The 25,954-nt window shown below is 44.5% G+C and overlaps 3 protein-coding genes across 11 annotated transcripts in view; 1 reads left to right on the plus strand and 2 right to left on the minus strand.

Annotated features, from left to right (window-relative positions):
* The window catches only part of AK8 (adenylate kinase 8), a 106,863-nt gene extending 97,594 nt beyond the window's left edge, over positions 1-9,269 (minus strand). The window contains exon 1 of one of the 2 annotated variants that reach the window (XM_030535499.1): positions 9,198-9,269. Coding sequence is in view for 1 of the 2 variants with exons in the window: in XM_030535498.1 (XP_030391358.1) it covers positions 7,302-7,385 (84 nt within the window). In the remaining variant the exon portion in view is untranslated. Of the gene's footprint in view, positions 1-7,301; positions 7,746-9,197 lie in introns of those variants that run through there. The other variant, XM_030535498.1, reaches the window with a different exon arrangement.
* Positions 9,245-22,615, plus strand: SPACA9 (sperm acrosome associated 9). 3 transcript variants are annotated; one of them, XM_030535503.1, is made up of 5 exons: positions 9,369-9,671; positions 13,173-13,328; positions 15,220-15,422; positions 16,092-16,239; positions 17,559-22,615. In XM_030535503.1, the coding sequence occupies exons 1-5, from the start codon at positions 9,573-9,575 to the stop codon at positions 17,565-17,567; spliced, it is 615 nt and encodes a 204-aa protein (XP_030391363.1). In that variant the 5' UTR covers positions 9,369-9,572; the 3' UTR covers positions 17,568-22,615. The 3 variants fall into 3 exon arrangements, with proteins under 3 accessions (XP_030391362.1, XP_030391361.1, XP_030391363.1); XM_030535502.1 differs by lacking the exon at positions 9,369-9,671 and adding an exon at positions 9,245-9,327 and having other exon boundaries at positions 16,092-22,615; XM_030535501.1 differs by having other exon boundaries at positions 9,363-9,671; positions 16,092-22,615.
* A 695-nt stretch (positions 22,616-23,310) lies between these two features.
* Positions 23,311-25,954, minus strand: part of TSC1 (TSC complex subunit 1) — a 51,411-nt gene continuing 48,767 nt past the window's right edge. For all 6 annotated transcript variants that reach the window (XM_030535083.1, XM_030535084.1, XM_030535079.1 and 3 more), the window contains one exon: positions 23,311-25,948. In XM_030535083.1, coding sequence (XP_030390943.1) covers positions 25,441-25,948 — 508 coding nt within the window. In that variant the 3' untranslated portion in view covers positions 23,311-25,440. The remainder of the gene's footprint in view (positions 25,949-25,954) is intronic.

The raw sequence follows: 25,954 nt of genomic DNA on the forward strand, positions 1-25,954 counted from the left end.
ACAATGGTCAACACAATGCAAAGTAGACATTGCGTGACATATGTCAACCTTACCACTCCCCCAGCAGCTGCCGCACAATGCCTGACAGCGATCGCTCTGATCACAATTGTGAACTCCACTTCCCAGGTCATGGAGACCGGAAGCCAATCCTTCCCCACCTCGATTTCTGTGTATTTTTTAAATGCCATTTCCTGACTGCCAGCTTGGCGAGACACACCTAGCTGCTCTCTCTTGTTGTGTGCAACTTTCCAGCCAACCCTGCTGGTCATGGTTATAGACATGCTCCTTGCCTCCAGTATCCAGGAGGTTCTGGATCTCCTGGGCCTGAGGAGAGAAGAGGCTATGCAATCACAGCTAGAAACCACTTGTAGAAACATGGACATCTACAGAAAGATTGCACAGGAGACGAAAGCAAAAGGGTATGACAGGGATCAGCTGCAGTGACATATAGAGGTAAAGGAACTGCAGCAGGCATATCATAAGGCCAGGGAGGCCAACAGTCAATCTGGTGCTGTGCTTCAGACCTACTGCTTTTACAGGGAGCTGCATGCCATACCAGAAACCCCACCAGCACCCTGCGAAGCACCATGGGTTCCTCAGTGGAGACCAAGACCAAGGCTGTGAACAAGGGAAGGGGGAGTCCAGCTATGGGTGAGCCAAGATATATTCAAGTCTCTACCGCAGTCTAGCCAGCCAAGCCCAATCTGGGAGAAGAAACCAGGATAAGCACATACATGTATTCCCCCATAAAAAGTTTAAATATGAAGATGGAACCCAGCACAAATCCAAGTTAGCAGGACACAGGTATCTGCTTTTCACTGTTTCGCTCGTATGAAAAGACACAGAGGTACAACAATCAGAAGTAGAGTTATCTGCTTTTCATTCCCTTGTATTGTTAGGTTGGGTGGGGTGGGATGGAATGATACGCTGAGCAGTTCATTTATGTATACCGGGATGTCCCTTATAACCTTCTGAGGGATCTCAATGAAACTTCCATGGAAGTACCCTGCAATCCTTTCCCAAACAATATGAGGAAACGCTGCTTTATTTCTCCCTCCTCAGTAGGACACTTTCCTACGCCACTCTGCAATGACTTCAGCAGGCACCACTGTGGTAAACAGGCTAGCAGGATAAGGGCCTGGGCAGCTTCAGGACACCATCAGCAGCTGTGCTCTCTGTACCTTTGTTAGTCTCAGGAGCAAGATAACAGCTAAAATCACCACCACCTGCGGAAAACAGCACCTGTACACAGTGCCACTGCCCTGTACTCATACTCATGGAAACAGGGATTGAATTTTTTTTGGTTTATTTAACCAAACGATTCACTCTTCACCCTACCCTCTCCTCACCCTCAGCAAGCCAGACTCACTATGGCTGCAGCTAGACAATGATGTTGTGGAGAGGTGCACCAAAGCTGAGGTGTCTTGATTGAAGCGTATCTGATTTAAAACTTTTATGAGAATAGGGGAAAGGAGTTCTGAAACTTATCTTTTGCTTCCCTTTGTGACTGTAAACACAATGATACATCTGTCTGTTTTATCTGTAGCTGCTGCCATTGCAGCCTTGAAGGGTGCCCCATCACACCTCACACTCTGATGAGAAGAAAGAAGCAGACTTGGGAGGACATGTGGAGTGAGATCCTGCAAGCCAGTGCTGTCTTGGACCACAAGCAGAGGGTTTGGCAGGTGAATATAGAAATCAGCCTGGAGAAGGAAAGAGCAGACAGGAGAAAGGCCTCGGAGTCCCAGCAGGAAAAGGAGAGGGAGATGTCCCAGGATATAATAGGGCATCTCAGGCAGCAAATGCAAATGGTGCAGACTCCTGTTGTCCTACAGGTCCAACAGTCAAGTGGTCGCCTCCCCCTGCAATCAATGGAGAACTCTATTTCACCAGCTCCCTATGCCCCCCATGGCATCATGGGCCACATCTCTATCATTACCACTCCATGCCAGGGGACAACAACAAAAACCACAGCTTCACACATACTGGCCTGTGAGAATCATGGTTGATGTATGTTTGGCAGAAATGAATTGAAATTGCTAGAAAACACTCATGTCCTTCTAATTTTAAAGCTCTATTCTGTTTTATTTTATAAGTTTCCACTACATTGCTTTTTAACTGCACATTACTCTTTGCACTGTTTTTGTTACACAATACATTTTTATTTTTTCGAAATAAATTAATCTTACTTCATAACATATACAGCAGACTACCTAGTGCTATCAAAAACACACAGCTTGTAGTTGAACAGGATCACAGAATTCATAGGTTCAGTGCAAAACACACTGTAATATTTTTAAATGTCCAGTAAACAGTGTGATATTCATAAATGTACTCTACAGTTGCAAACACCCCCCAAAACATCAGGGCCAGGCAGAGCACAGTCCAGCACAGCATACTAACCACGTTGACTGTTTAAGTGCTCTTTCAAAGCCTCCTTCAGCACCTGCACAGCTCCCCATTGAGCTCTTGTATAGCCCTGGTGTCTGGCAATTCAAAGTCAGCAGACAGATGCTCCACCTCTACCTTCCCCCTTTGCCTCACAGATATTATGCAGGACAAACAGGCAGCTATAACATTGGGATATTTTTCTCACTGAGAGCTAATTTAGTGAGTAAACATCACCAGTGTCCCTTCAATCCACCAAAACCACATTCAATTATCATTCTGCACCTGCTGAGCTGGTAGTTGACTCTTTCCTTGGAACTGTCAAGCTGGTTAGTGTAAGGCTTCATGAAATGGGTTCCTCAGGATCACTATTGGCATTTCATCACCACAAATGGTAATCTGCCAGTCAAGAAAGAATGTCCCTGCTTGCAGCTTTCTGAACAGTCCTGTGTTCTTAAAGATACAAGCATCATCCACCTTCCCTGACCAGCACATACTGATATCAGAGAAATGTCCCTGGTTACTCACCAATGCTTGCATAACCATAGAAAAGTAGCCCTTTTTCTGATGTACTGTGTTGCAAGGTGGGAGGTGGCCAAAATATGGATGTGCATGCCATCTATCACCCCACTGCAGTTTGGGAACCTCACAGCTGCAAATCCATCCGCAATGTTGTGCACATTGCTGAGAATCACAGTCCTGGATAGCGAATTAACCAACTCCAAAATTATTTCCCACTAAGCAGTGGCAATCCAGTGTTGCAAGCAGGCACAGTGCAATCACCACTCGTTTCTCAAATGTCAATGCAGCTCTCATTCTGGTGTCCAGGCTCTGGAGGGCTGGTGTGAGCTAGGCAGACAGATCTAAGAATGTGGCTTTTTGCATCTAGAAGTTCTGCAGCCACTGCTCATGATTCCCAACCTGCATTGTGATGTGATCCCACCAGTCTGTGCTCATTTCTCTGACCCAGAAGCAGTGATCCACCACTTGCAGCTGCTCCGTGAACACCATCAACCTTGAATTGGTTTTGCTATGCTCATTAGCACTCCCTCCTCAAAGAAATTATCCTGTCCCCCACTGTTGCCGTACTTCCTGCGGCTCTGCAATTACCTGAGGATCATATGTCCTGTGTTTGCAATGTTCATAATAATAGTGCAGAGCTGTGCGGGCTCCATGCTTCTGTCAGAGATAGCAGGCAGCGATAAGTGCTATGAAGGTTTATGAGATTTTAACAAAAGGTCTGAAAATTATGTCATAGGGATGGCATTATGGAATGGTGAAAGTTGCATGATGGGAACTTATCATAGGACTGGAAGGGACCTCGAGAGGTCATCTAGTCCAGTCCTCTGCAGTCATGGAAGGTTTAAGTATTATCTAGACCATTCCTGGCAGGTGTTTATCTAACCTGCTCTTAAAAATCTCAAATGTTGGAGATTCCAAAACCTCCCTAGGCAATTTATTCCAGTGCTTAACCACCCTGACAGTTAGAAAGTTTTTCCTAATGCCCAACCTAAACCTCCCTTGAAGCAATGAACTTAAATTGCAGCTTGTCCTATCCTCAGAGGTTAAGAAGAACAATTCTTCTCTCTTTTGTAACAACCCTTTGTGTACTTGAAAACTGTTATGTCCCCTCTCAGTCTTCTCTTTTCCAGATTAAACAAACCCATTGTTTTCAATCTTCCCTCATAAGTCATGTTTTCTAGACCTTTAATCATTTTTGTTGCTCTTCTCTGGACTTTCTCCAATTTGTCCACATCTTTCCTGAAATGTGGCACCCAGAACTGGACACAATACTCCAGCTGAGGCCTAATCAGCGCAGAGTAAAGCAGAAGAATTAATTCTCGTTTCTTGCTTACAACACTCCTGCTAATGCATCCTAGAATTATGTTCACTTTTTTTGCTAAAGCATTACACTGTTGACTCATATTTAGCTTGTGGTCCACTATGACCCCCCAGATCCCTTTCTGCAGTGCTCATTCCTAGGCTGTCATTTCTCATTTTGTGTGGGTGCAATGATTGTTCCTTCATAAATGGAGTACTTGGCATTTCTCCTTATTGAATTTCATCCTATTTACTTCAGACCATTTCTCCAGTTTGTCCAGATCATTTTGAATTACAATCCTATCCTCCAAAGCACTTGCAACCTCTCCAAGCTTAGTTTCATCCACCAATTAATCCTTATCTCCCAAAGTTCTGTGTGCAACTCATTTCTACACTAATAAAATCTCGCATCCAAAACTTTCCTATCTAAAAGTAGGAAACATAATGAGCCTCAGTTACACTTATATCCAAAACCCCATTTATCCAAATAAATTCCACATCTCCTGTTCCATTTTGATAAACTGAGTGTGTGAGGGAAAAGGAATCTACAGCATATCTGCCTGACTTTTCACTATTTATGCTGTTTAGCTTTTGTATTTTATCCAGTTTGGACAATGAAAATAAACTAACCAGTTTCACTTGCAAGTTCTCATGCTGCAATGTCTGAGTAACAAACACCACAGGAAAATATTTGAATCGCAGGGAAAAAAATTGTTTTCATTGGTATTACAGCATAAATATATGAAAAATATACTATGTTTTTCAAAAAATGATTTAAAAAACCCGAATTTGGTCCCTACGTTTACCTGATAGTGATTCTTTAAAGATTATAAATAACAAACCCAGAAAACTTGCAAAGTTATAATGACACATGGTTCTTTGAGCTGTTGATGATTATTACTTCTATGATTCTAAGCCTCGGTGCTGCAATCACTTATGCACAAACTTAATTTTACTCACATGTTTAAGGTTAGGTAGATGCATAAATGTTGAAGAGTTGGGGCTGTTATTTACAGGTGTGTTTGTTTGTGCCCTCAGATGGCTAACAAAGCTGTGATCTGAGCAGATCCAGATTCGTTCTTAGCAGTCCAAGAAGGATTTTCTGTGATGTGTGGTCATGCTGGTGTTTTTCACCTCTCTGGCATACAGAATGAAGTTTTGCTTTGAAGAACGAGTTTTATACACCATTCCTCATGCTAAATGGATCTCAGAATTCTCACTGAATAACCTGGTTAAGTTACTGAACTAACAAATAATAGCAGAGACAGAGAAAAAAGGCATATGCAAAGGAGAAAAAGTATGTTTTGAGGTAAGGTATGAGAAAAGATGGTCTTCATAACACACAAAATAAGGATGTGAAAAATGTTAACACTGGTATGTGTTATGGCCACTAACAAACTATAATAATGCCCATCATAATATTAGAACTCTTTTCTCTCAACAAAATATTCAATGCTCAAAATTAGACCAAAGGAACAGACTGTAAAAACTCACAACCTCCTTTTTGGCTAGGAAGTCAATCTCATTCTTTACTAAAATAACAAGGCTTCTTTGTAACTGGGTTTTTATTGGTTTCATATTAGTTGTACATGTGCATAAAAAGGCACAAGAGCATAAATGTTTGATGAAACAGCACAAAATAGACAATGCCCCCCCCCAAACAACATACATTAGATTATGCATTAATTCATTAACCTAGTCTCAAAAAGGCCAGTTACTTTCACATAATTTTTAAATACAGGTTTCTCTACTACTGTTCCACCATACTACTACCCATCCCAACTCACAAAGTATCATACTTATCAGGCCTGTTTTGCATTTGATCGACTGAACACCTTTCTTCCACAGACAGTCAACATTTTTGCAGAATTATATATTGCAATTAAACCTGGCTGATAGCCAGTGCATTATGTTTTTCTAACATATAGCTTGTCCAATTTCCTTGAGACAGGGACAGTGTCATCTAAGTTTTCCAGAGTAGCAAGCCCAACAATAGTGTTTGAAAAGTAAAGGCTCATAGTGCTTAAATAAATAATGATACACCTAGATACATGAGGGATACAAAGAGATTAGTATTTCCTTGTGTTTAATTTGACAGCACCTTATGTTGCAGACATAAACAGCGCTCCATTGTGAAAGATAATGAGGAGTCCAGTGGCACCTTAAAGACTAACAGATTTATTTGGGCATAAGCTTTCATGGGTAAAAAACCCACTTCTTCAGATGCACAGAGTGAAAATTACAAATACAGGCATAAATGTATCTTGAAAGATGTGGTAAGCGACCTTGTGCTGTAAGTGCTGCCTGCACCAAAAGTGCCCAACTGCGTATCAGAGGTGCTCCAACGTACCCTAGGAATCATTGCTTCTTTTTTTTGCCAGGTGCACCCCAGCAAGTGCTAGCATCACTCTTCATAGTTCTGAACCCATCCATCCCATAGCTCTCAACTGCCTGCTGGGAAAGGTCATTACACTTTCCCTCACCCTCAGGATACCCCATTGTATGCTGGGAATAGTTAATACACCTCTTCTGAGCACTCTACTACATGCTGGGAACAGTCATCACACTACTCCACGCCCTCAAATATACTGTGGCATGTTGGTACTCAGGAACAGTCTGCACTGGGTAACCCCAGGACTGGAGTAGGGTTACCCAGTGTGTGCTAGGAATGGTCAACATGTCCAAATATACCAGCATGTGGTGGGAGCAACTGTTATACCCGCACACATGGGGCAGGACCCACACTATGCTGGGTGCAGTCCAACCAGTGCTGGGAATTGTAAGTCCCACCCCACCCCACATGCGCTTGGGCACCCCAATGCCTGCTGGGAGCAGCCCTCCTTACAGGGCCCCCCGCCAACCAATGCTGGTGCATGCTGGGAACTATAGTTGTTACCACCATCACTCCCCCCCCCCCGTCACTTCTGGCTTGGGCCCCCCAGGCATGCTGGGAGCTACAGTTACTGCTACCACCATACCCACCCCCGCATCTGGGCGCCCCAGTGATACTGGGAGGTGTCCCCCCCGGGGGGGCGGGGAGAGCACTGTTATTCCATCAGTATCACTTGCGGCCTCCCCGCCTCGCCCCTCACCTGCAGGAGCTGGAAGAGCTCGTGCTTTTCCGCATAAATGCCCATCTCCGGGGGCACGCGGAGCGGCCGCGCGGTAGCGTCCATCGTACCCTTAGCAACCGCTCGTCGCTAAGGAGCTTACGTTATCGCCACGCGACGCAGGAGGCCCCGCCCCCCCGAATCAACATCTTAGGGACCCGCCCTTCCCGGGGCTCGGAATGGGGCGTGACCTCATCGAACAGCGACAGACTCCTTTAAAGGGGCAGTAACTGCGGCCCACCGGCTTGTCCGTGCCCCCCCCCCTTTCTGCCTCTCACGTTAGAGCCCCGGCGGTCTGGACGTGGGGGGAGCGGCAAGTATCCCGGCGGGGGAGAAAAAAGATGAATCAGATCTTCGCGCCTTCCGAGTCCCGACCCCAGGACCCGTCCCCCACAAACCCCTATCTGTGCCCCTGCCCCTTCCCCCCTCCCACACAGCCTCCTGCCAGTATCCCCTGGCCCTCCCCCACACATCACCTCCCCCCTCCCACACAGCCTCCTGCCAGTATCCCCTGGCCCTCCCCCACACATCGCCTCCCCCCTCCCACACAGCCCCCTGCCGCTACCCCTTCCCCCCTCCCACACAGCCTCCTGCCAGTATCCCCTGGCTCTCCCACACAGCCCCCTGCCACTACCCCTTCCCCCCTCCCACACAGCCTCCTGCCAGTATCCCCTGGCTCTCCCACACAGCCCCCTGCCACTACCCCTTCCCCCCTCCCACACAGCCTCCTGCCAGTATCCCCTGGCTCTCCCACACAGCCCCCTGCCACTACCCCTTCCCCCCTCCCACACAGCCTCCTGCCAGTATCCCCTGGCTCTCCCACACAGCCCCCTGCCACTACCCCTTCCCCCCTCCCACACAGCCTCCTGCCAGTATCCCCTGGCCCTCCCCCACACAGCCCCCTGCCACTACCCCTTCCCTCCTCCCACACAGCCTCCTGCCACTACCCCCTGGCCCTCCCCCACACATCGCCTGCCCCCTCCCACACAGCCCCCTGCCACTACCCCTTCCCCCCTCCCACACAGCCTCCTGCCAGTATCCCCTGGCTCTCCCACACAGCCCCCTGCCACTACCCCTTCCCCCCTCCCACACAGCCTCCTGCCAGTATCCCCTGGCCCTCCCCCACACAGCCCCCTGCCACTACCCCTTCCCTCCTCCCACACAGCCTCCTGCCACTACCCCCTGGCCCTCCCCCACACATCGCCTGCCCCCTCCCACACAGCCCCCTGCCACTACCCCTTCCCCCCTCCCACACAGCCTCCTGCCAGTATCCCCTGGCCCTCCCACACACATCGCCTCCCCCCTCCCACACAGCCCCCTGCCACTACCCCTTCCCCCCTCCCACACAGCCTCCTGCCACTACCCCCTGGCCCTCCCACACAGCCCCCTGCCACTACCCCTTCCCCCCTCCCACAAAGCCTCCTGCCATTATCCCCTGGCCCTCCCCTACAGGGTCCCTGCCCCATCCCACACAGCCCCCTGCCACTACCCTGTGGCCCTCCCCTACAGGGCCCCTGCCCCCTCACATTGAGCCCCCTGCCACTACCCCCTGGCCCTCCACTACAGGGCCCCTTCCCCCCTCCCACACAGCCCCCTGCCAGTATTCCCTGGTCCTCCCCCACACATTCCCTGCCCCCTCCCACCTGAACCTCCCCTACAGGGCCCTTGTCCCCTCACATACAGCCTCCTTGGCAGTGCCTCCTGGGCCCCTGCCCCCTGCCACACTGCCTCTGCCAGTGCTCTCCGCCAGTGCCCCCAAACCCTCTGCCCAGCTCAGTGCCCACTCCTCCTACTCGACCCAAACTGATTCCGCCCCCCCCCCCCCGTCGCTGTGGCCCTATGGCAGGGAGAGGCGTGGATACCCTACGTCACCGTTACCTAGGGAGACGGTTGTAACAATTGTCCTGCTGGGAGCTCGCAGCTGGGGCTGGCGGCCGCAGGGCTGCGGGGAGCAGGCGGTGTCGGGGCAGGAGGTCCGGGACATGCAGGAGCGGAACAGGAGACGCAGGTGAGTGGAGCTCCGAGTCCAGACTGGCCACAGGGTCTCACCAATCTGCGGCTGTGGGGCTGGGATAAGGGGCGCCCTTCGGCCAATGCAAATGCCCCTCCCCACACCCGCGAGCCCCTCCGCCCTTGGATGCATGTGGCGATCAATGCACCTGCAGCGAACCCTAGAGACTGAAGCTGCATATTCAAAATTCTAAACATGCCTTTGGTCAAGACCACAGCCCCGTTCACTGCCAGCCCCTGCAGATGCCACTGAGCCGCCAGGCTCCTCAGCCAACTGCCTCTGTCCTCTCAGCGACCCAAACAGCGCGGCCTACAGCGTCTGCTATTAAAACTAGCCAGCAGGTAGGTGAAACTGACGACCTGCCTTGACAGCTACAGAAAATAAATCCTCAGACAGCCACACTAACCAAAACCAATTCATCGTGTGCCATTTACTACACAACTTTTTTTCTCGTCTAAGGCCTTTCTGCTAAAGACTTAAAAGCACTTTACACCCCAGCAGGGAATGTTCAGAAGAGCCTAATTGAATTTAACTGTGAGGTCACCTCATTCCCAGGAAAATCCCATCCATCCTCCTGTCTCTGTTTACTACTGGATGAAAATGGTATTGTGAGTTTTAATCTGTCTGTTCTTAGTTTAGTCTCACTTTTGTGACAGTCAAACTGTTTTGATGTCACCGAGAAGCAGGACTTTAGAGATGACAAATAAGTAACAGGAAGAAGTGAATGCCATACGATTGATTCTGGGAAGTGCTGGGTGCCCTATATGCTCCATTGAAACCTTAAAGGCAAGTTGAGGGCCTACTGTATCTTCCAAGCTGCTAGAGTTTCCATTTTAATGAACACTTGCTCATAAAAATAAATCATAATAGAGTTACAGAGGGTGGTTTTAAAGGCAAGGTATCTCAAAAAGTTTTTCAAACTTTCCCATGAAGAGCAAGACTTTATGGCTCAGTCCAATTCACGTGGTAAGGTATGGGAGCTACTTTAGACAAGAATATACATTTTGGTTAAACCTTTTTACTGTCTTATAAAAACATCCATTAATAGATCTTGTAATGAATTATTTTGCTAGTAAAACACTAATAGTAAGAAGTACAAGCTATTTTTTTAAGAAGTCAATAGCCAGACCTTTTACTTGCTCTGTTTCTGAAATCCATTGCAGACCTATACTTTTTTTGTACACTTTGGACATTTTTCCCCTAACAGAGTTGCAACCTATTTATGACACCTGCAAATAAATTAATTTGACAGAGTACCTGTGCTTTGATTTTTAGAGGACTTTTACATTGTGGCTTTCAATGCTAAATTGCTACTTAGTTATTAAACATGCAGAAAGTGTAAATAGCTTCTTTGTGATCAATTTTGGTCTTGGTAGAGGGACAAACCTAAGCCTACCCAAGTGAGTTTCCCATCCTCACCCATCCCAGAGTATGTGCCAATGTAGATTTCACCTCCCTCAAACGTGAGGGCTTCTGAGGGCCAGCTATAGTCTTTATGTGGGGCCTCAGGCATACATCCATAAACTCCACCACATATTTGGGAGTGGGAGGGTTTGGCAGCTGGGTAGGACAGATTGGTATGGGCATGCAGGAAGATTTCAAACTAGTATTGGGGGAAGATAGGGACATCAGGATGCTTGTTACTATGGGACATCATCAGAAGTGTAGAGATAGGGGATTTTAGCAACTACAAGGTGGCCTATGCTCTGTCTGTAAGGGAAAGCCTCACAATCTGTTAATGGAGAAGGCACTGTGATGTTGCAATCTATATAATTTTATTAAAATATGCTAATGAGTGAATATAATATAACTAGAATATGCTTCATGCAAAATGTCTCTTGTAAGGTATCATTACAAAGCTTATAATCTACTGCATGTGATCCTCCTATCTGTATAAATGTACCACTCTTGTATCTGAAACTAGGAATATGAAATATAACTGAGGGCCTATTGTAATTATGAAAGTGTGGGCCATTAATGATGGTTTGGAATCTTGGTGACTCCCATTAACCAGGACAATTGTCTGCAGATGGGTGTGTATTAATGTAAGTCTTCCTGTATACCGGCAAGTGGGCAATGAAGTCTTGCAGTGACATGTGATCATGTCACCTGAACTGGCATCCATCTTTAACCTGGTGTCTTTCCATTGAGAAGGGGGTGGGAACCCAGAGAGGGACAAAGGATTCCTATTTTATGCAAAAGACACATAAATGGGTGGAACAGAACAAATGGGGGAGAGGAGCCATCATGAGAAATCCCCTAGCTACCAACTGAGCTGGAACAAGAGCTGTACCAGGGGAAAGAATTGTGCCCAGGCCTGGAAGGCGTTCAGTCTGAGGAAAAAAACGTACTGAAGCATCTCTTAGGATGAGATTATCTGTATTCCATTTGATTAGACATAGATTTGTGCATTTTATTTTATTTTGCTTGGTAACTTACCTTGTTCTGTCTGTTACTACTTGGAACCACTTAAATCCTACTTTCTGTATTTAATAAAATCACTTCTTACTTATTAAGTCAGAGGGGGGAGCAAACAACTGTGCATCTCTATCAGTGTTATAGAGGGAAAACAATGTATGAGTTCACCCTGCATAAGCTTTATAGAGGGTAAAACAGATTTGAGTTTAGACCCCATTGGGAGTCGGGCATTTGAGTGTTAAAGACAGGAACACTTCTGTGAGCTGCTTTCAGGTAAACCTGCAGCTTTAGAGCAAGTAATTCAGATCCTGGGTCTTTCCTGGAGCAGACGGGAGTGTCTGGCTCAGCAAGACAGGGTGCTGGAGTTCTGAGCTGGCAGGGAAAGCAAGGGTAGAAGTAGTCTTGGCACATCAGGTGGCAGATCCCAAGGAGGTGTCTGTGATCCAACCCATCACAAGCACCCAAAAGTAACTATACACTTGACAAATCCAGCCATGGAATTTGGAACCATGGACAGTTTTCCCTTTCATTCTGGGTCTCCTTCTGGCTCTGCACTGTATCCTCAGAGTATTAATACCACTCCCAGCCGAGTGGTATGTACACGTATGGGCACTGTAACAATCCTTCCTCTGACTGCAGAACATGAGCCAGATTTAACCAAGGACATGCAAATGGTGCTGGTGCTCACAGTGCCCCTTTAGCATCTAGATTGCTGGGGCTAGAAGCAATAGTAATGATTTATTTTTTTTAAACTGGAGGAAGATCAAAAGAGCAAGAATAGTAGGAGCTTCTCTGGAGTAGGGGTAAGGCAAGTTAAGGTGAAACTAGGTGAGTGGAGGAGTATAGAAACTGGTAGCCCTAGGCAGTGCTCACACAGCCTCTGCATTCATACAGGACCAGCACTGGAAATCAGCACCCCTTGCCAGGCCTTCATCTTGCTGTAAAAGAGCCAGAGGTTAACCTCAAGTCCAGGTCTCCCTTGTTCCATCCCACTTTACTGCACACTGCCTCTCAAGCTGGCCTTCATTTAATGTTAGAAGACAGTTTTCAAGCCACTTGGGCAATAGCTTTACAGTGGATAAGAGAAGATATTTCTCCCTTTGGTCCTTTCACAGCATTGTGTTTGATGCATTGCTACATTATGTTTACAGTAGATCCTATAGGGTTTATGGCATCTGATTGTCAGTGGTTCCCTCTGGGTTCTCTGCCTCTGTTTGCAGCATCATTACTACCTCATTGACTTACTGTTTGGGGTTCTGGGACTGCAAAGCCTTAACACAATATATTTTCCCATCTTCTTGGTTTTTTTCATTTTTGGCAATTCAACCCATCTGGTTACAGCTGTAGGTGAAAATAAAGTTGCACATGTAAAACTGTATCACTTCAAAAAACTAACATCCTCCCTCTCCTTTTTCAAAATCCAGGAGGGGGGGAAAATGAACGAGGTAAAAGAATGTCTGAGAAACATAGAACAGACTTACAAGATCTTCCAGCAACAGCAGTTTACATTTATTGCAGCACTGGAACACACCCGAGAGGATGCACACGACAAGATCAGGCCTGTAGCAAGTATTGGACAGGTAACAAAGAAATCAGCACAAAGATCGCTGCCAGCAGTGATGGGGACAACATAATGCTGTCATGCACTTGTGTATATTTCAATGGCAAATAACTATTTATATGGGAAGCTATATACAAACCCCTCTAGTAAGATCTGTTTATTAACTCATTATATGCTACAATCGATCATCAAATACAGAAGTATCTACATTATGATTTACCCATTTATACAAATGCTATACTGCTTAGTACACTTTAGACAACTTAGCCTAACAATCCCATTTCCCCATCTCACTCCTAACCACAAATACACAGTACAAGATAAACGTACCCCTTCTCCCCCACCACACATGGAATCTGCAAACCTTAACTTATTGTAGTAAGCAGCTTACTTGCCAGTCCCCCCTAGTATTGGAGCTACTGTATTTTTCTGTAGTGTTTAAAAATAATGGCTTTGTTACAGAGGTGGAATGAGGTCTGAATGTCCCTATAGAGTAGGGGGTTCTGAGTTGGTATGTGAATTGTCTTGGAACTTTCAAAAATATTGAATATTTTAAATAATGTGAAGAATTCAGAGCCTGGAAGAGACACTGGGAAAAAAAATCTCAATAAAATGACAATTGTGGATGTGCTGAGAGCAATATTTTACATCACAAGGATCTATCCCTTTGCATGTTTAGACAGCATGTGTCACTAAAATCAGGGTTCATTAGGATTTAATTTTTCTACTTTAATAAGGTAAGGGCTTTGTTCACTATTAAGAAGAGTGTCTGGATAGATTGTGTTATGAAATAATGTCAGTTTCTACCAGGAATTAGCATTGAGATTTAGTCTTAATTTTATTAAATAATAAACTTAACAATACAGATGGTTTGTAAGTGGTAATTATTATGTCAATGACCAAGGTTCAAACTAATCCACCTCCTACCACTTGGCAGGAAGACCCTATACCTAGTCATTTCATCTCTCTAATTTTGATCCACCACTCACTAGTATTAAAAAAGGGTGACAAGAAACACCCTCTTCTGCACCCAGGGATGGCTCCAGGCACCAGCATTCCAAGCTGGTGCTTGGGGTGGCATTCTGCAAGGGGCAGCAGTCCCCATTGTTTTGCCCCCAAGCAGTGCGCCGAATTGCCGCCGTGGATGGTGGGGGCAGTCCCTGTGCCCTTGGGGAGGCAGGCGCGTTTCTGCAGCAGCGGCAATTCGGGGGCAGTTTCTATGTTTAGCTGTCAGGGGCAGCTTCAGCTAAACATAGAAACTGCAGCCGAATTGCCGCCGGCACGGAAACGCGCCTGCCGCCCCAAGGGCACAGGGACTGCCCCCACCGTCTGCGGCGGCAATTCGGCGTGCTGCTTGGGGCAGTGAAAATGCTAGAGCTGGCCATCTCTGCACCCTCAGATCACAGTAATGGAGCCACACTGGCCACATGGCTGCAGTAGCTCAGCCAGCACTCCTGTTCCAGCAGGGGAGGAGGAAGAATGGCCACGGATTTGCACATCAGTGGATTCCACCAGCACCCCTCTCCAAATCCTATTGCACAGGAAAGGAGGAAGCTTTTTACCCAGGCAGAGTCCAAAAATCCTACTGCATATATCAGAGGGGTAGCCGTGTTAGTCTGGATCTGTAAAAAGCAACAAAGAGTCCTGTGGCACCTTAAAGACTAACAGATGTATTGGAGCACTGAGTAAGTGGTGAATACCCACTTACTCAGATGCATGTCTGATATAGGTTCCCCTGCACATTGCTTCCTTCAGAGCCATGGTTGAGAGGGCAGTTTCTCTGCAGTGTAAAACAAACTGCATTGAAATGGCCCTTTGTATGTAAAGCAATAAAAACGGTACCAGCTTGTTTGAACTAGTTTCAATGCAGTTTAAATATTGCCCTTCCTTGCACATGTTGCACTACATAGGTGCAGGCATACATGGATCATCACTGTAACAACACTACCGACAGACGCATCCTCCTCATGTTCTTGAACATCTGTAGTGAACTGAACAAACTCTGCCAAAAGCTAGAAGCTCTGCATCCTGGTACCAGTGTAACGAACAATATTTTGGAGAAATGCAAGCTGCTTGTTAGCCCCAGCAATGACCTGAGCACCATCCGAGCCAAGTAGGTCTATTATCGCTCACTTTTATACATCTCTCATTGTAAAAAAAGCAAACATCACTTAAGCAATTTATAAAGCTGGGAAACAGAGAGGCATGGTCCTCTGCTGATGTGAAATTTGTACTCCAGACCAACACACACATCTATTAGAGTCATGTGACTATGTCTTCTAATTCCAAGGAAAGAGCAGGGGCGCCCCAGTAATCCCATTGGTCTTTGGAGAATTTCCCCCAATACTATTCACTCCCCACTCACAAATTAGATTTTTTTTTTTTAAGTTTATGAATGTCAGTGCTAGTGAAATGTAACATATGGACAGCCTAGTACACTGAAGTCACATGCAACAGCAGAACAGGTTTTCCCCACCCCATACTGTCAATGGTTTATTTCAGTTGGTCAGAGGAGAGACATGTATATTTTACATGCATTTGAAATTAAATCCGGAGGCAACCAGATTTGGGCCCAGTGATGAGGAATGTTATTGGGCAGGAACAATTTAAGCCACACAGTCTAGTTCTGACCATCACTGACCCTTTGTCTTGAGAAAGTAATTGAAAGTGCCTATGTACTTGTAGCAATGACTCTCCAAGTGGCATTGTGGGGTTCCATGTGTGTTTATTTACCATCTGGTAAATAACTGCTTTCCCTCACCACCCCCACCCCCCCCTACAGGTACCCTCATGATGTGGTGAATCACCTGAGCTGCGATGAAGCAAAGAACCACTACGGAGGTGTGGTGAGCCTCATACCCATAGTGCTGGACTGCATGAAAGCATGGGTGGCCCACAGTGAGAAGTTGCCTCGGAACTTCCTGCATAATGTGAGTGATGGAAATGCTGACTCTCAGAAGAGAACACAGCAGGATGTGTCAGCAAAGGCATCTACTCCCCTAGGCCCACATCCTGCTACCCTCACTACTGCTACTCAGACCTTGGTTAGTTACAAAGACTATTCACAAGAGCAGAACAGTAAACATGGTAAAAAAGAGCATCTGAATGGCACAGGGAGAAACACTTGGAAATATCTCAATGGTCCCTGGAAGCCACCTGGGAAACACTCCTTTTAGAAGGACCAAAGCTCATACATCTTTTGGATTGATGTGACTGGTTATTAAATATGGTCTCCAGTATTCACTTCAGTTGTTCCCTCCCGTCTTGACCCAAGTTCTGAATATATGTAGACCCTAAGTCTCCAAAAGCAGATAAATCTAAGTCTTATCAGACGCCTCTTTATGGAGATCCAGAAAAAAAAAGTGGGAACAGGGGTAGTGTATGTCACATGTATTCCTCCTTAACAGGGCTACTGGTGAGGGCAGAAGATGGAGTTAGAACTAATCAGATTCTGGTCTCTCACCAATGCTGTGTCTTGGGCAAGTCACTTGAAGTCCAATTCTATGACTTCCTATCTGATTTTTTCAGGTTACAGGTTGCTCAGATTCACTGCTGTAAATAGCCTGGTTTCTGAAATCTAAGCTGGGTGCATTGCATCCCACGCCAATATCAGTAATAAAGACTGAGCCAAAATTTGTCTTCATTTATAGCTGTTCAACCCCTTCACTCTCTATGGGGTTGCACAGGTGTAAGGGAGGACAGAATTTGGCCCTGTAGTTGAAATTTGATTAATTGACACTGTGTGAACCATAACAGAATCCAGCTCACTCTCCCAGAGCTGTTTTGCTCTGCAGGGCTAACAAGAGGAAAAATTCAGGGAGCAGATCTACTGAGGAAGAGGTGACCATTCTCAGACACAGCCTCTTTTCAAAGTAGAATTGCACTTGAAGGTCTCTATGCCTCTGCTTTCCCTTGGGTACATCTTACCTACCTCACAGAAGTATTTGATGCTTAGGTCATCAACAGCTGTAGGGCATTTGAGATCAGCTGATGGAGCATGTATAGAAAAGTACAAAGTATTTTTAAATCATTGCCTTCCTGCAGAGTCTCTGAAGCCAGCCCAGCTACCTTACCAGGACTGGGTTATGAAAGCCAGTCCACCTGTAGGCTCTCTTCCCATAGTTATCACTTAGAGCTGATTTGTATCATTTGTGATGCTTTATGGAAGCATTATTAACTAAGCTCTTAACAAGATCTTGATAGTCTGATGTATTTCCCTATATCTGATTGCTCTTTTCCCCTTCCACAGGCAAGTTAGCTCCTGTTCTTTTGCCTCCTGCCTGAAGACACTCCTGAATAAATGTTTCCCGTGCATTCATGACTGTGTTTGCTAAAATTTTGGGGGTGCTATTATCTTAAGGTGACCAGATTTTTGAAACAAGTATCAACTGAGATGGGAGGGTTGAGCAAACAAGGAAGTGCAGGAGGGAATGGCAGTTCAGAAGGACAGGAAGTATTTACAGGTGAACATACACAGCTTCTTACCTCCCCCTCTATGTATTTGTTCTCATTCTCTTCCCCCACCGCTCATACACTTTTCCATAAGATGTATAAGAATCATTGCACTAACCCTCCGCTCTGGGACAGACATGATTTCTTCAGCAAACTTCATAATTATTTTTAAGTGATCCTATTCAATTGAAACTACTGGGGAATTAACACAGATTTAAGATTGTGGGGCTGTTTAAGACATAGTTGCTAGTAGGATTTTAGGTAGAAAAAAGCCACCCCTTCTGTAGAAGGCTTTATTTCGTAGCTGTATCGTGGAGGTGGCTTTAGAGAGAAAAATTAGTCACTAATAGCATCTAAATACTTCAAATCAAGTTTCAGGCCTGACTGTGCTAGGCACCGTACAGACGAGTAACAGGTAGAATGTTCTTTGGGACAGGAACTGTTAAGCAGGAACTGTGGCCTATTGGTTAGACTATGGGCCTGAAGGTTAAAACTTCCAGGTCCTATTCCCACCTCTGCTACTGACTCATTGAATAACCTTAAGTAAAAGGTCATCTAACCTCTGTGGCTTAATTTCCCAATCTGAAAATGAGGAGGATACCTACTACACAGCAGAGGGGCTGGGAAGCTTATTGTTTGTAAAAGCACCTTTTAAAATCCTTAGGTGAAAGGGGCTATAACAAGGGTAATTTTTACTTACTAAAAATCAGTTTCTCCAAGGCCTTTGCTCTGTCAGCCAAGAGAGAGTGGGTGTAAGTCCTACCAGCAGCAAAGGAAAACTCAGGAGTGATATCGCTCCTCCCATGGAGAAGACTGGCTGAGCATGGCCAATTTGAAACTTCTAGAGCTCTGAAAGTAAATCTGCATCGAATATCCTGAGTATCTCCAGATCCACATACACAACAAACATTGGGTGATGTCTGAGTTTGCGTAACTAGGGAAACCATCCTTCTGCCATTTAAGTCAAAGGGAACATTGACATTGATTTCAGTGAGAGAAGTATCAGGACCTGTGTTAGCAAGTTAGAAACAACCCTTCTTCAGTATCAGTGTGTCAGCCAGTCTGAATTTCCACAGCTGCACCTAACTCCAGATGAGCACAAATTCCTGCTTCAGGTCCAATAGCTGCGGCTGAACTAGAGCTTATCTTCTAGAAAAACATCCAATCTTGATTTTAACAGTTCCAGTGATGGAGAATCCACCACCACCCTTGTTAAGTTGTTCCAGTGGTTAATTACTCTCACCCATTATTTTGCCTATGCTTATGCTACACAGCAGAACTACAAGCGGTGCAGGGGAAGGGGGGAAATCTAGCAAGGGTATTTCCCATTCATTAAAATCACCAACTTTTTTACTGCAATACAAGTTGATCAGAAATCACCATCTAAATTTAGTTTTAAAAGGGTCATAAGTGAGAGTAAAATGGCAATTAAAAAATTCAATTGTCAAAACAGATATTCAGTTCTCTCTTTAAATACCTCTTTTAAATGTCAACGGCAAGCAGTTATCACTTATCAGTTCTTGCAATATAAAATGGAGTGCAGTTTAGGATTTCTGAGAGTAGTATGAAAATAAGGAATTTGCACTTACTGTAAATGTCTGCCAGTCCAATCAAAAGTTATGCTATATGGAAGATAAATGTCCTAGCATTTGTTTGTGCATTTTCATATGTTGATCAATACGTTGTTCCGGCAGCTGTATAGGTCTGAAAAGAGAATCTCTGCTATGCTAGGTGAGCTAAGTGACTCTACAAGAGGAAAAGCGCAAAGAATCTCCCAAAAAACAAAACAAAAATTGCAGGGTGGGCAGAAAGGCATGTGTCATCTACCAAGCATTTACAAACATTGTCATTCACAACTTTGTGAGATGGGCAAAGTCTCCCATTTTACAGATGGGAAAATGGAGGCACAGCAAGGGCTCAAGTGCTTTGCCCAAGGCCAAAGTCCAAGTGTTGGGAACTCCTGATTTCTAATCCCAACTTTGACTCCCAGTCCTGTGCACAGACCAGGTCTTATTGCACTAGTATAGATCTAAAAATCCAGTTTTAACATCATTCTTTACGTAGTGTAAGCCGGAATACTTGGTTTCTGATCCAATCAAACTACTGTATTAACTTTGAGGTTAACGTAGTATCAGTTCACTTTCAGTTTTGTGTATTAAATATCACAACCCTGCCACCCAAAAAGCTAACAGCTGTTGCTCATGTCCAAGAGTTCCTAAACTGTAGCAAATTACTGAATAATTCCAAAACTAACTGCCTCAGTCCTGTTCATTAAATTTCCTCAAGGACTCTTGAATGGAAAAATTGGAAGTTTCTTGAGAAACTTCAGTTTTGCAATAACATGACAATGGTCTTTTGGAAGATTTTTTCAAAGATAAGTTGCAAAAACAGTTTGTTCAAATTACTTTAGTTTCTATAAAAAAGTTCTCTTCTACACAATGGATGACTACGACTTCAGATCGAGCGAAGTTTGAGAAGGTTGGTAGGGTAGGAAGAGACAAGAATCAGCTTAGCAACAGCAACCTAGTGGCAATGTTGGAAAGAATACTATCTTGCCATAAATCCAGTTGACACTGAGTAGAAATTGAGGTAGTTGGAATGTAATTATCCAAACATAGCTCTGTAATAAAACTTTGCTTTAACTTTGTTTTCCAAGTTCACACAAACACAAGAAACCTGGGAAGCAGCCAAACTAGCTTACTTTGTGTTCCTCAAGTTCCTGAGAGATCTCCTCAAGTTCCTGAGAGATCTCCTTGATCACCTGCTTTTCCTTCTGAAGACAAATACAGATATAAGTAGAGTATACAGGATCCCAACAAAATCCAGCTGTCTGTATGCAGCATACTTCTGTAGTTCTGGTCCAATTTAGAAATGGGATGGAATCAGTTAAAAACCTATATCAAATCCAAAATATCCCTTAGGTTAAAGATTTGGTTTTTAAAAGTTTAAGTCTGGAGACACTGTAACCAACAGGATGCTGCATATAGGCCATCCAGAAGAGAGCTGGGATCAAGTCAGCAATTAGAAAGTCAAGGATTCGGCTAGACCTGAAAAAAGTCTTACAGGGAACCACAACAGGGAGTGTGGTGGAAGCTCAGCAGCCCAAAAGATTAGTTCTGAGTGAGGTGGCAGAGTCATGGAGGCCTCTAGTGGTCAGGTCTAGGAAGCAGCACTAAAGAACGCAACAAGAAGGTCAAAAAGAGTTGGCTTTTCAGTCTACGTGGCAGCAGAACTGGGAGGAAAGCCATGGCTGGTGGAAGGATGATTCTTATTTATGGTTGTGTTTATGAGCATTAGAAAGTAAAGAGGATTCTTTATTTCTCTACCTTTGTGGAAATATATATTTAATTATTTTTATTCTGGAAAGAACAGGTTTTGAATGTTAAACTTGGATTGAGATATGTAACTATAAAAGAAAGTCAAGATTCTGTTTCTGCTGTTTTTCTGCCATTTAAATTCTATAGGAAAAATTCACCCAAGTGCAGAGGGTCCAAACAAGGCTTCCCACATCACCTGACTCTCACAGTAAGGGATTAAAGTGTGCATAAATCCTCCATTATGGGGATGAAGTTTGTCCCCATACAAGTAGTTGATCTGTGCAAAAAGAATATGATCTCTCTGACAGAATCAAACAGTCCAAGTTGGTTCATGCATTTAAAAGTGTTAATTTTTATGCTCAAAGTATTTTTAAAAGAGTTGCATTTGTGCTCTTTCAGATTTTCATTCTGATTCCAATTGTTGTAAGAGTACAGATCAGCTTCTGAAACATCCTTTTGCTAATTTGTAATTAAGAATGGCTGTCCCATTGCATTTGAGAAGTCGTTCTATGGGTCAGTTGGTTCTTCAGTGCATACAATTCCCTAAGCTGTGCATACATTCTTATGTAAAAAGTCCCAAAGTGGAATTTGTTATGCAGACACAACCTTAATCATAGTAAAACTAGCTGGCAAAATTCTAATACAAGCCAGACCTCTAAGATGATTCTAACTGGGCCATCTGCAGTAGATGTAAACGTGTTCCAAGAGCTAGACACTTTTCTGTTTTCTTTGGGGGACTTCAAACACACTCAATTTCTCTTTGGGAACTTCAGGTATGGTATCTGAAGCTGACATCTGGAATAAAGTCACAATGGTAAATGCTTTCTTTCTGGAAAGGATAGCCCACTGTACCATTGTGATGTTCAGCTATCATTGGTTGCTTGTAGAAGATGAACAGCAGCATTCTGATCACAGTCCTACCCTCTAGACCAGCAAGCAAAGCTATGTAGAAGACGAGTCAAATATCCAGACTACTTGCAGGTATCTCTGGGTATGTAGATAATGCTTGGATACCAAGTAGTAGGATTGGCACAGAATTAACACTGAAAACTACATGTGCAGTTAAATTACTGGATTATACATAGCTATGACAACATCAAAGCAATTTAGCAAAGAGGAAAAAATTGCTCATGCTATCTATAAAAATGGATTATAGAAATATAAAGGACTCCATCAGAAGCGCAGGACATTTATCTGTTTTATAACATACTCAATGCTATTAAACACTTGGACCTCTGAAAGTGCTTTAATGCTAATCTTGTTTCTGCACAGCTCACGTTTAGTCAGTATAGGTTAGCCGCACAGATCCTTCACCCTAAGGGCGCAGCTTGCAGAGAGCTCAACGCAAAGTAGTGCAAAACAATACATTTTTATTTGTTCACAGTTAAACACAAGCAACTGCCTTGACATTTTAGAACATTCTAATAAGGACAGCAAAACCTCCTTTTGGTTTAAAGTTCTCTTTAGCTTAGATTGTACCATTTTTCCTTGTATTTCATATTTATGGCATTTAAATGTGGATTGTTTAACATGCTTACAAAGAGCGAGGCAGGGAACAGATGAACTTTTGACAAAGACAGCGTTTTTAGATTTAACTAAAAGCAGTCAGTTAAAAATATCTGTCTCCACTTCACTGATGGGATCCCTTAAAACAAAATGCAAGTTACTACATACAGTAGATCCATAATTTTAAAGATTTACAAAAACAATGGCATAATTTGTTCCTCCATAATCTTTGTGGTCCATAGATAAACCTTCTAAAGTGGTTTCTGATTCCATCCCAGGGCTTGGCTACACTGGCGCTTTACAGCACTGCAACTTTCTCGCTCAGGGGTGTGAAAAAACACCCCCCTGAGCGCAGCAAGTTACAGCGCTGCAAAGCGCTAATGTGAGCGTGGCTCCCAGTGCTGTAAACTAATCCCCACGGGGAGGTGGAGTACCTGCAATGCTGGGAGAGCTCTCTCCCAGCGCTGGCGCTGCGACCACACTCATACTTCAAAGCGCTGGCGTGGGAGCACTCCCGCGGCAGCGCTGTGCTGCTCTAAGTGTAGCCATACCCCCAGTGCTAACATCCTTTTAAAAGGGAAAAGGCCACCTACTGATGAGCTCTGATTAGCTCCAGAGCATTTTTGCTACTAACAACAACAACAAAAGTCCCTCCACTAGAAGAAGTGAGTCACCATGTGGCAGGATAGTCTGTTGGCAATTGCCAAACTGAAGGGATGGTCTATCTGATTCCCGTAACAGAACTGTATCCAATAGCTGAACTAGCCCTGTTAGGGGAAATGTGCAAACTTCACTTCTGGGTGAGTGGTATATGAAGACTTTGAGTCTTTACTCATTTGCTATTGCAACTACCACCAAATCTTAGAAAACCTATAGACGTGTCAATGAAACCAGTCAATGTCACTTGTAAGTGATACTATTTCCTATTCTGTGCAGGTTCAAACTTTGAAAAAACCACCAAAGTTCACCTTTACTTTCAGAGTCAGGACTGGCTGACAGGCAGAAATGTATACAGACCACAGGTGTTACGGGAGAGGTGGAATGGAAGGGAAGATATTGTCTTGTTGGGCAATTGGGGGGGGGGGGGTGAGGGAAAAATCACAGCAGCTCAGTTTTCAGGTTAGCAGAATGCCAGCCCGCTTTGATCAGTTCTATCCCTACTTAGATTAGGTCAAGCTAGAAAAACAGAGTACAAGTGTAGTTACCTTTCGGAAGATTCTTACCACCATCCCTGTAGACTGTTTAAGGAAAAAAGGACATCATCTGTAAAAGTAGGAACAAAATGAACACTGGGGCAGCATGGCTCTGAAGCTTGAAAAGGTCCTATTACAGACTAAGTGATCCTGGACCCAGACATATCAGAGTCTCGCATAAATGAACTTCTCTCTCTTTCCTAACAATGGATCTCTGTTCTGACAGGAAGGAAATCAGAGAGTTTGATGACTGACAAATCCTTATCCCAAAGTCCTTCAGCATGCAAGGCTCCCCATTGACTTCAGTGGGAATAATAAAGATGGGAAGGCTGCAGGATTGGGTCCAGTATATTATTTTGAGCTACATACACTGGCCCAACAGCAAGCTCAGTTGCTTGGGAGAGTGTAGGGGAAGGATATAGAGAGAAAAGGAGAAAACTAGGTAGCCACAAATTGGACTGCCATGACCTCTGTATCCAAGAGAGCAATAGCATTGGAGGGAGGACTTCCTTTGGGAGTTTATCCAATGGTTCTTGATTCAAGCCTGGAATCGTATAAACTATTCCTGTGAAGAAGAAGGTTTGAGATTCTTCAACCCCGAATGAGACTGTCTTGGTCAACCTGGACAAAGATCACAATGAAAAGAGTCCAGGCAGCACCATTGTCTCCCAGCTTAGAGAAACATTTGCAGAATCTTCTTCAAAATGCTCACTTGGAAGTTTTGGCAAACCTGCCACTTTACACAAAATCTCTACATACTGTCCTTGTCTGGATCTCCCTGCACTCAGTATTCCGTTCTCACCTCCTCCACTCACGCAACAATTTAAGGTCAGACAAGTACCAGTTTTTCAAACAAACAATGAACATTCCCCTTACGCACCCAAGGAAAAAAAAAATCAGAAGCAAGAGTGTTTTAACGAGACCTCAGCAAATAGTCTGCAGTTCCTTGAGGAAGGACATTTGTTCACATATAATTTTCTAGGAAATGTTAAGGACAAAAGAAACAATGATTATGAATTGGGGTGAATGCAACATCAGTTTGCAGATGTGTGGTGTTCTTTAACCATTCAGTCACTTGACCATAGTCCAATTTAACAAAGACCAGAGTTGGGGGGAAACAAACAGGCAAAATAAAGACCTTCAGATGAATGCACTAGAAACTCTGGTTTTGCTTCTTTCATGAAGAACATAACCAAAGTCATCTGCAAGGGCAACACAATTAACTGTTCTAAATTGGAAGTTTGCTAAGATATTTCAGCTAAGTAAAGCACTAAGCATTCATAGATAGATTCACAAAGGTTAATTTGGCCTCATATTGCACTCAAGTTCATAGGATGCAACCACTCACTGGGGGGGGGGGGGAGGGAAAAAATACTTATAAAATGTTAACAGTTGCCCGTTCAAATTAGTACACACTGCTAATGACAGGATTTGAGGGAGGAGAAGCAAAAGAAAGTTAGGTTGCACATTACCATTCCAGACCCTAAATCCATTTTGCATTCATTCAGCAGTCATCTTATGTAAAAAGACATCACTCCTGTTTCCACTGCACGAGCTAGCTGCTCAGACCAATGAAACATAAAAGCTTTTAGTTAAACTTGCATTTGCGCCTCCTGTTCTATGCCAAGAATATGAAAATAACACTGATTGACTATCTTCCTTTTTAACTGTGGTCATGATGAGTTTCATTGTAGTCCATGATATGAAGCTGTCCAACACTGCAATCCTGGTTCATGGGTGAGGGGCTGGGGTTGTCAGGACTTGAAGGAGCCTTTGCCTCCACCATGCTTGGATCTTTACATAGTTCACTCTTTAGAGTGTCAGAAAGACTGTTGATGGTCATACTCTCCTCATCACACTGGCTCTCGCTCTTGTTGCGGAATAATTCACGCACCTTCATTCCAAGAAAGCTCTTGGAGCTGGGGAGTGAGCCTACAGTTAGTGGGACACTAGTGGAAGGCTCCAGCAACACGGATGCTTCCCAGCGACTGCTGAACTGACCCATCCTCTGGTTCTGGGATTTTTCTGGGGTGGATAGCTCACTGCTGCTGCCGCCTTTACTGTTACTACTACCCCGGGTGCTCAGAGGTTTGGTCTCTCCATTTCTACCAATTGCTTCTTCACTGTATCCTGCCACAGAGTCTGCGAAACCTTCACTACTACAATCCATCCTGTTT

Source organism: Gopherus evgoodei, chromosome 16 (assembly GCF_007399415.2).
Source record: "Gopherus evgoodei ecotype Sinaloan lineage chromosome 16, rGopEvg1_v1.p, whole genome shotgun sequence".
Lineage (NCBI taxonomy): Eukaryota > Metazoa > Chordata > Testudines > Testudinidae > Gopherus > Gopherus evgoodei.